General features: G+C 33.5%; 1 protein-coding gene across 1 annotated transcript in view; it reads left to right on the top strand.

The window, feature by feature from the left end:
* Positions 1 to 450: 450 nt before the first annotated feature.
* The window catches only part of LOC111044173 (epsin-2-like), a 44,028-nt gene continuing 33,115 nt past the window's right edge, over positions 451 to 11,363 (top strand). Inside the window, exon 1 of the mRNA XM_022329253.2 lies at positions 451 to 566. Coding sequence (XP_022184945.2) covers positions 555 to 566 — 12 coding nt within the window. The 5' untranslated portion in view covers positions 451 to 554. The remainder of the gene's footprint in view (positions 567 to 11,363) is intronic.

Genomic DNA, 11,363 nt, shown 5'->3' with positions numbered 1-11,363 from the left:
CTTCTTCTTCTTCTTCTTCTTCTTCTTCTTCTCCTCCTCCTCCTCCTTATCCTCCTCCTCCTGTCGTCTTCTCTTCTTCTTCTTTGTTTTTAGCTATCATAGCCATCCGATTTTTCATCATCATCTCCTTCTTCATCTCATTCATTCTTGTCGTCCTCCTCCTCTTCATTTCTCATTCTACCTTATAATCTTCTCCCTCATCCTCTACCAGAGATGCAAGTGTGAAGAGCTTAAGGGTCCCAGTAGTCAGTCTGTGGAAGACGAAAGGAGTGGGACAGACAGGAATTACGATAATAAACAATAGAACCGCGCGGTGCGGTAGAGGTAGAAAGTTCTCATGAGAGCTGGTGAATCTCCTTTTCCTCCTCTCCTCCTCCTCTACCTCCTCATTCACATCCTCTCCTTCCACCCCACCTCTTTCTACCCCTCATTCTCCTCCTACATCTCTCCCACAAGAGGTTGAAGTGCATGAAGAAGCAGAAGAATATCGGATAAGTCGATTTACCAGTCAGTTGAATTCAGTAATTCGTTAGTGCACCTCGAGTCAGGCAACCATGGATTATTCAGTGAGTAGTTTTAGTTGAAAATAATTTCGAAGTTTGATTTTTCTGAGTGTTTTGTGCACGATTTGATTGGATTTAACGGCAGTCTAACACTAGGGAGTATGGTTTCTACTAATACAAAGGGCGGTTCAACTTTTATTCTCCTTGGATAATTTTATTATGATACTAGAATTTCAAAAAGATAGTTCTAATGTTTGATTTTTCAGTGTTCTGGGTACGATGTGATTAGAAATTATAGTCTAACATTATAGTTGGGTCCACGTTATAATGGTAGTGGAAAAAGCTAGGAGAACAGCATTGCCGATTCTCTCTTCTTTGAGGATAGCTAATACCGGTATATCTGATAATGATTAACTGTTCATTCTTGTTTAAAATAATCAACTCTATTTATTTCATTTATAAGAAAAAGTATTTCCAATGATTAAAAATAATAAATTTTCATATTTGAGATTCAATATGTTGCTAATAAATTATATTTCTACATTGTAAAAACACGATCTGGAAATGTTGAAGAGCTAGAAAAGTATAGCGCCATCTGTTGTGTCTAGTGATAGACAAGGATAGCAACACCAATGTTAATCAAATACTGCCATTATAACGAGGACCTCACTTCATGGTGTGTGTTTTTCGGTAATATGAGGCGGTCAAGCTTATTATCACCCGTTCATCATCATAAACTTACAAGATAAAATCGTTTAAAAGTTCTGACGATATGTCCTCAAGATTAGTTTTCAGTGTTTTGTGAAGGATTTGATTGTATTTCAACGGTTGTCTTACACTGTGTAGTATGATTCAAACTAATAAAAGGCATTTCAAGTCATTTTCACTGGATTTGCTTCATCTTAAAACTGTTTTCTCACAGTCGTTATATTGTAACACTTTCTTTTCTCAATGAGAATTTGAAGTAAACGTAAATGCAGTAATGAATAAGCATCCAGTAACTGGAATAATTTGAAATGAATTCAAAATTTTGAATAATACTCACCTTTTCTATTAAAATAAAATTATCAAATGGATAGAAGATTTACTCTTCTTTCCTATTCACTTGACACTTTTTACTCGACTCATACGTGGGAGAAAAGATTTCAGGTACCGTACTCGGAATTCTAGATTTCGTCAGGGAATTTCCAATCACAATCAAATTTCGAGGCAATTCATTCCATTCATTGTCTGTGTATTACTTATTACCAGAGAAAAACTCTATAATGCTTAAGTAATACACAGACAAAATAAGTAATTGTTTTGTCTTCTCTAGGGCTGGTTTCCGAGCTCGGGATTTGGCTAAGTTCTAGACTTTAAACAGCTGGAGTAAGAAAATTTGCTTTCCGAAACGGGGCGTAGTCGTAGTCATTGTCAAAGTCACGTTTGAATTAAATTTCAAAAAACTAGAAAATTAAACACAAAATAAAGAGAAAATAGTGTAAAGTTTCAGCTATTTTGAAATATTTAGAAATTTTTAAATTCTTCAAGGAAAAACGTTTCCAATTATAGAAATGATGAAATAAAAACTGCAACTACTGTTACAAAAACTGCGACTACGCCCCGTTTTGGAAAGCTAATTTTTTGACTCCAGCTGTTTAAAGTCTAGAACTTAGTTAAATCCGTAGCTCGGAAACCGGCCAAATGTTTTATTTTTAAAGAATTATTGAATCTTCACTACGTATCAATGCTATATAGGTAGTATGAAAGACTGTGGATAATTTTTCCATCGTAATGATGTAAAAGCCCACATGATGTGTGGGACACTCCAAGTGTTAGAATATTATTAGGTCAATTGAATAAAAGATTTAGTGAGGTCCACGTTATAATGGCAGTGTTTGATTAGCAATGGTATTGCTATCCTTGTCTATCATCATTCAACAATGTGGATAGCGCTATCTCTTTCTCGCTTTGCTCTGTTGCCAGATCTTCTTTCAACAATGTAGAATTAATAATCAATTAACAAGATATTTTATAAATAGAAAGAAAAATAAAAAATCTCAGTACCCTTTTTGAATTATTTAATCACAATTAATGTTTTTATTAATTAAGATAGAATATCTTTATCTCTTTTCTGTATAAGGCTACTTGTGATATAAATAGAAAGAAAAAAATCTCAGTACCCTTTTTGAATTATTTAATCACAATTAAAAACATTAATTAATAGAAAGAAACTGAGATTTTTTATTTTTCTTTCTATTAATTAATGTTTTAATTGTGATTAAATAATTCAAAAAGGGTACTGAGATTTTTTTCTTTCTATTTATATTACAAGTAGCCTTATACAGAAAAGAGATAAAGATATTCTATCGTAATTATGAAAATTCATTATGAAATTATTAAAAAATATAATTAATTGTATACTTAGTACAATTAATTATATCAAATAAGTAATTATATTACATCAATAAATTATTAAAAAATATTATTAATTATTCAATAGAATATAATTGATTATTTTGAACGAGAATGAACAGTTGATATTACATCAATAAACATGTATCAGCTACCGTTTATAGAAGGCATTGTCAAGACAGAGGTTCGGCAACGTTGTTCGCCTATCTTTCTCCACTGCCATTATAACGTGGACCTCACTATACCAATTGCTAGTTCTAAATCCTAAAACAACGAGTGAGCAAACCAAAAAAAGCCATGTTCAAGTACTTGAATTTTCGCCTAGATCATCCATAGATATAAAACTTTAATCAAAGATCTATCCAAGTTTTATATCTATGGATGATCTAGGCGAAAATTCAAGTACTTGAACATGGCTTTTTTTGGTTTGCTCACTCGTTGTTTTAGGACTAAGAACTATTAATTGAGGTCCACATAAATTTAGAACTAGCAATTGGTATAGTGAGGTCCACGTTATAATGGCAGTGGAGAAAGATAGGCGAACAATGTTGCCGAACCTTTGTCTTGACAATGCCTTCTATAAACGGTAGCTGATATATGTTAATTGATGTAATATCAACTGTTCATTCTCGTTCAAAATAATCAATTATATTCTATTGAATAATTAATAATATTTTTTAATAATTTATTGATGTAATATAATTACTTATTTGATATAATTAATTGTACTAAGTATACAATTAATTATATTTTTTAATAATTTCATAATGAATTTTCATAATTACGATAGAATATCTTTATCTCTTTTCTGTATAAGGCTACTTGTAATATAAATAGAAAGAAAAAAATCTCAGTACCCTTTTTGAATTATTTAATCACAATTAAAAACATTAATTAATAGAAAGAAAAATAAAAAATCTCAGTTTCTTTCTATTAATTAATGTTTTTAATTGTGATTAAATAATTCAAAAAGGGTACTGAGATTTTTTCTTTCTATTTATATCACAAGTAGCCTTATACAGAAAAGAGATAAAGATATTCTATCTTAATTAATAAAAACATTAATTGTGATTAAATAATTCAAAAAGGGTACTGAGATTTTTTATTTTTCTTTCTATTTATAAAATATCTTGTTGATTGATTATTAATTCTACATTGTTGAAAGAAGATCTGGCAACAGAGCAAAGCGATAAAGAGATAGCGCTATCCACTTTGTTGAATGATAGACAAGGATATCAATACCGTACCATTGCTAATCAAACACTGCCATTATAACGTGGACCTCACTAAATCTTCTATTCAATTGACCTAATAATATTCTAACACTTGGAGTGTCCCACACATCATGTGGGCTTTTACATCATTACGATGGAAAAATTATCCACAGTCTTTCATACTACCTATATAGCATTGATACGTAGTGAAGATTCAATTCTTTCCAATAAAACATTTGGCCGGTTTCCGAGCTACGGATTTAGCTAAGTTCTAGACTTTAAACAGCTGGAGTCAACTTTGATTGCAGCTATTATGAAACGAATTGTGCCAATTTTATCAACCGATTATACGTTATTTTTTGTTATTTTTGTGTCAGTACAATAATTATTCTCCAAGAATCGATAGAGAGAAGTTATTACAGAGTTATTTTTTGTTATTCTTGTGTCAAAACAATAAATTATTATTCTTGAAGCATCAAAAAGGAAGATTTTTTACAGAGTTCCACCCATTTTTTTTGTTTCTACAGTTACTTTTTTTCTAGTTTTCTAAAATTGGAGTGCATACTGAATGCTCGTTGCTAGCGCACAAACTTTGTTTTGCTTGCAACGCCAATATTATATATTTTATTATTATTTAGTTTCAATAAAAGCTTTTGTATTTTTGTTAGAAAGTTTCTAATGTATGAAACTGAATTTTGTTTTCCATGTTTTGTGAATTATTTATAGGAATTTGGCAATAAATTCTATTTGATATTTAGCTTTGAAGTCATCCGTTTTGCAATATTGGATGAAATCGACTTGATATTGTCGTAACTGCCAATCTCTCAGAACAATGTGAAATTTTAGATGCTGATATTTTTTGGGACTTAGAATTGTGTGTAAATAAAATCATGAACTATACATAACCTATGGACTGTTCATTTTAAATCAAGGTCGAGAGCAATTTTGGCTGTATCAACAGGCAGGTGTTGAACACCTGAATTTGTATATTGTTTATGAATGAATAAATATTTCGGTTGTTGTAAAACATTTTATCAATCTGGATAAAATTAGAAGCTTAAACAATGAGCAGCACAATATTATACTATTTGAAAAGAAGTAAACATGGAATGAGAAAAAACAGAATCGGAAAAGTAGTTATACAAATATTGTCAAATCCACACAAAAATCAAGTTTATTTAAAAACCATACTCGAGTTTCAACGCCATACTTGGCATCATCCTCTGTCAATATTTTTGTATAATTACTTTTTCACTTAATCATGGAGAAGTTCCACAACATTTCTGAAAACAGAAATGCCTCATATAAAGTTATTTTCATCAGTGAGGATTCATTAATTATTTTATAATAAATTATGAATGATGATATTTGTGGTGGAATATGATTGGGCCGAATCACACCAGATTTGGTTCACAATATCTTTCAGATCAACCTGTATGGATCTCTCCAATTTTAACAACCGAAAAGTATAGTTTCTACAAAATATAACAACTACAATACAGATTTCCAGTGAACTATAACTGTATTGGACTCATGTTTTATATCTCCAGATCATGAATCAATCACGACTCAGACAGACACAAGTGAAAGTCATAAGTTCATCAACCAATACAATGATTTGTTCCCGCCTTTAACACAAACATCAACAAAAGTCCAATCAATTCTCAAGGAATGACGTGCTACAATTTAATTTCAGGTGATACAAGTAGTGAAATTCAGTAATCCTTTACTATTAAACGAGCAACTTCTGTTCATATGTTGAGATGTTTGAATGTTTATATGTTTAGATATTTGTATTTCACCGGATCTCGAAAACGGCTCTAACGATCCTTACGAAATTCAGAACATAGTGGGTTTATAATATAAAGATTCGATTGCACTAGGTCTCATCCCTGGGAAAACTCGCTGAAGGACATTGAAAGGATAATTATTATTCATCCTTGGAAAAACAGCTGATAATAATTATATCGTCGTCTGTTGGTGATGGAAATGAGTGAGCGAGTTCATGTGTTTGGGACTGTGTCAAAATTATTACTCAGCTGTTGAACTTTTGTAATCATTGAATCAGGTACTTGGTGCTGGTTGCAAAAAAGCCGGGTTATTTTCAATCCTGATTAATTCCAGTAGATCCATTTTTTTGAAATAGTTTTCTCATATTTGGTTCACGTGAAGTTAAACAGGATTGAAATTTAACCGGCTTTTGTGCAACTGGGCCTTTGTGAAGGAAATTTTGCATTCCTCTTGGAATTAATCTTAATTTACTGTGATTAGATAGAACATTTCTGTATGAATGTTATTATAATTTCTTCTTTAGTAATACATTTTTTATGCTTTTGTACTCCAGAGCGAAGCTCGGTCCCCAATATCAATTACTATAAATGAGAAACTACCCAGTCAATCAATGTGATGACTTAAATGTGAATTTCAAAATAATTATATAATCCCAACGTTCTTTTTGACTTCCACTACTTTGATTTACGAAATCTTTGATAGTCATTTTTTCGTGATTGATGTGTCAGTCCCTATAGTGAGGTCCCCGTTATAATGACAGTGTTTGATTAGCAATGGTATTGCTATCCTTGTCTATCATTCAACAAAGCGGATAGCGCTATCTCTTTTTCGCTTTGCTCTGTTGCCAGTTTTTTAACAATGTAGAATCCTATTATATCAAGCAAGCAATTTCTCTATATCTGTTTATATTTTTATATTTTGTTATTTATATTTATTTACATCTGGTTATTTATGTCCAACGGATCTCTAAACGGCTCTAACGATTTTCACGAAATTTGGAACATAGTAGATTTATGATATAAAAATTTGATTGTACTAGGTCTCATCCCTGGGAAAACTCGCTGAAGGACATGAAAAGGATAAGAATTATTCATCCTTCCAGATGATATTTTCGTCGTCTGTCGAAACAGAATATGCGTGTGTAGGAGAAAAACAGAATTATTTCCAGTTGTGTAATCAATCAGTGAGGAATATTATCTAGAAATTTTAATCGACTTGATCAAAATAATCTGATTCGTTGAGAAGACATGATAATCATTCTAAACTAGAGTATAACATAATTTTCAAAGTTAATCATTATTTCACCATTTTAAGTGATTAGTGAGTGTTATTTTGTTATTCAATTTGTATTGTAAATAATCTGAATTAGTACTTTTTTGTTTTAAAATGTTTGGACTGAAAATTGAACCTGAATTCAAGTGTATTGAACATAACCTGATTTATGGACTATTTATAGTGTATAAATCAAAATTCGGGGAAGAAACAGTTGTAGGCTGCGCCTGTCATTCCTTCCCCAATCATTTTAAAGAATTATTGGGTTCGGTTTATCAATAGTCAATAAATAAATAACGAGCGAAGCTCGGTGCCCCGATATTTAATAATAAATTAACAAAATATTCAATCTTGATTATGAAATCATTTATAAATATAATTTTTTGCGTGATAAAATAAAATGAATTATTATAAACGAGAATGAACAGTTAATATTACATCAATAAACCGGTATCATTACCATAAATAGAAGGCAGATTTATACAGAATTCTGTATTTGTATGGCTAGTCCGTGAACAAATAATAAAATGATTATTCATTTATTTAAGTAGAAGGCATTGACAAGACAGAGGATCGGCACCGTTGTTCTTTCTCCACTGCCATTATAACGTGGACCCCACTATAGTGAATTGATTTCTTGGTAGCGAAATTCGTCACTTTCTTTATGAGAATGATCACAATAATTAAACCATTTCAACGTAACCATGACCACGGAAAATAATATCCAAATTACTCACTAGTCATCCCAATCCAATAAACAGATAGATCTCGCGCATTACAACGCTATAATAAATCAACTCATAATTCACGCTATAATAAATCAACTCATAATCCTCACTATAATCCAAAGCTATAATCGATCATAACCGATTATGGGCAACCAACACATAACGTCGTGATGCCACCTACAGATATATAGATATATACATGGTGGGAGCATATACATGAGTCTCTGTATATATAGTTATATTTAGAGGATGCCACTGCAAGTTTCTGTTCAAGTTGAAAGCATGCTTAGCTGCTAAGTCACCACCTTGTGGTACGAAGTTATATATGATGCTTAACTTTCTCATGGTTCACTGCACTTGGGAGAGAGAACTTGACCCGCCGAGGAAGAGAGGTAAAGTATGAGGAAGGAAGAGAGGAATAGTGGGAGGAGAAGGGGGAAGAAGATGAGGAGAAGGAGAAGAAATGAACAAGAAGAAAAAGGAGAAATGAGATGATGAGAGGAAAGTGAAAGATGTAGCAGATAGAGAGGAAGAAGAAGGAGAGGGGAAAAGAAGAAGAAGAAGAAGAAGAAGAAGAAGAAGAAGAAGAAGAAGAAGAAGAATGAAGGTGATGAAGGAGAAAGAGGATGAAGAAGAAAGAGGATTAGGATGAAGAAGAAAGAGTATGATGATAAAGAAGGGAGAGGATGATGAAGAAGAAGAATGAAAGGTGATGAAGGAGAAAGAGGATGAAGAAGAAAGAGGATTAGGATGAAGAAGAAAGAGTATGATGATAAAGAAGGGAGAGGATGATGAAGAAGAAGAAGGGTAAGAAGAAGAAGAAGAAGAAAAAGGAGAAGGAGAAGAGGGAGAAAAAGGTGAAGAAGGACAATAAGAACCGTAACAAGACGAGGAAATTGAGTAGCAGGAGAAGGAGAAAGAGGAGGAGGAGGAGAAGGAGGAAAAGAGAGATAAGAAGAAGAACTAGACCAAGTAGTAGCTCAAGAGTGTAGGGCAAGAAACATGGAAAAGCAATGAAGATTGATAGGGAAGTGGAAACGTGGAGGGATAGAAGGACAGAATTAGATAGATAGTAGAAGAAATAAGAGAGTGAGAGAGAATAAATCAAAGGAAGAGAAGAATAATACATGGAACCAGAAAGAGTTAAAAAAAGTAAAAAGTAAATTCGTATGGCTTTTGTTGTTGGAGAGTCCCTTGCGGGAAGGTCCCACCGCCTGAATATATCATTTGAGCCGTCAATACGACTGTCATACTTCAGCCAGGACCAACAATTTAACGTGTCCATCCGATAACACGGGAGTGATCTGGTTAAAAAACGTTTGGTAGTAAGAGTGAAGAGGAGTGATATAAGGAAGGAAGAAGGTAATTATGGAGAGAGAAGGATGAAATGAGAAAGAAGGAAAATAAAAAGTAAGAACAAGAAGAGAAAATGTAGAGAGATAGTTGGGGGAAAAGGGTAGATGATAACAGATGCAAAAGGGGTAGAGAAATAAGTGTAATGGTACAAGTGAAGGAGAGAAGGTAAAATACGAGTGGAAGAAGAATGGTGAAAAACTAACAATGACAAAACAGGGTTATGAACTGCAGGAATGTGGAGAAGGGGAAGAAGACGAAGAATAGAAGAAGAAGAAACGAGTGGACTGTAGAAGAAGAAGAAGAAAGGTGTAGACTGTAGAGGAAGAAGGAAGGGTGTTTGTAGGAGTTATGAACTTGAGATGCAAGGTGTGAGTAACCTATACACTTTCACTCTCCAGAGGTTCACCCTGAGATGCTTACACTACACTATACCTCACTATATACCAATACTATATACACCAGACAGTATACAACAGTAACTGAATGGAAAGAGTAACTTATACGGCCGTCAAACGCCTCAACAAATTTCACCTATAAATTTCGAGAAAAAAAATCATGTTCGTTACTGTGGTTCAATCTCCCCCTTCCCCTCCACCCATACAAAACCTGTTATTTGATGAGGGGGGGTTCGGAGGATAGATTTCTGAGTAACCTGTTCCGGAAGTCAATATTCAAGTATTCAACAGATGTGCTTTGTGAGGTGAATTGATTATAAATGTAACCAAAGTTGGATGTGCCAGTACTTTTTCTGAAAGTATTATTCGAATCTTGAAGGATGAACAAACAAGTCTTGACTTATCTCTCTTTTAGAAGAATCTCTCATTTTCACACATCATAGCAATGAAAAGGGATGAATAGCCACGAAGCAAAAGGAATGAATAGTTAAATGAAGACTAACAATTTCAGTAAGAGATAAATTCCGAGAAGAAAAAGTAGTTCGGTCCCAACTGCCTGAAAAGCAGTCGTTAGGTCATGTCAGAGGCCTTGAAATTGATCAGTTGCGACCTGAAAACTCTGACACCAGACCTGAGCCAGCCAGGTCACTCGATATTATTATTTTAGTAAGAGATTAATCAATAGAAGACCTATATAGGAGACCTATCATTAATCAATCTATCAATATCAATAAGAGATCAATCAATAGAAAACCTATAATTAATGGTCCTACCATATTTATAATCTACAATTAAAGGTATAATCTGAGATTAAAAGTAGCATGAAGTAGTTCAATGTTGTCTTTACGCCTACAATCCCAAAAATATCAATCAGTAGGTATCCAATCATTTGTTCGATATACATAGTTTACTCTAAAAATCTGATGTGGCGCACTCACACAACTTTCCTTGTCGTTATGAAAATTAATCACCTGACGCTATTGTTCACGCGCATCTCAAGTCTAGTATTCAAAGATCTTAGCCACCTATGGTGACAGGACAATAACGCTGTAGACACACGAGGTCTGCTATCTCGTCATAGTGAATGATTTAATAGAATCAACAGTTGCCAACAGTTTGCATGTGAATAAACACATTTTCTTGAATTACGAGCTTATTTCCAATTTTAGGTGCAAATGTCACTGAACATAATTTGTAGAGATTTTCATGTTCAATCTTTGTCTACATATTCCTTTGAACATCACGACGATAATATCTTTTGTCTCGCATATCTCACAATGGAACATGCTCTTGAACCAAACCTATCAACTTTTCATTGTCCATAGTTAAAACTTCATAAAACAGAACAAGTTCAAAAAACGAAAACAGACAAGACTGTGATACAATTTTGAGGTTAGGATGATGTTGTCTCAGCTCGACTTCGGCCGGATAGAGCCGGACAATCCCATTCAATTCGGATCGGCCGGAGACGGTCGTGCACGGACGTATTGCAATGGACGAGCTTTCTTTGTTGGGGGATCGTTCTGACGAGTTCGGTAGTTTTCGGCCGATTCTAGTTCGGACGAAATCGGTCCAGTGGACGGCCCACCAAAATAGAACTACTGTGCGATTTATCCACCTACTCATTTGCACGGAATAGCCAACAGTTTTCTCAATAATTACCCTTGATTGATGGTTAAACATGCAATAATTAATCAAGATGTATAAATG

Source organism: Nilaparvata lugens, chromosome 8 (genome assembly GCF_014356525.2).
Source record: "Nilaparvata lugens isolate BPH chromosome 8, ASM1435652v1, whole genome shotgun sequence".
NCBI lineage: Eukaryota > Metazoa > Arthropoda > Insecta > Hemiptera > Delphacidae > Nilaparvata > Nilaparvata lugens.
This window is presented reverse-complemented; position numbering and strand designations above follow the sequence as displayed.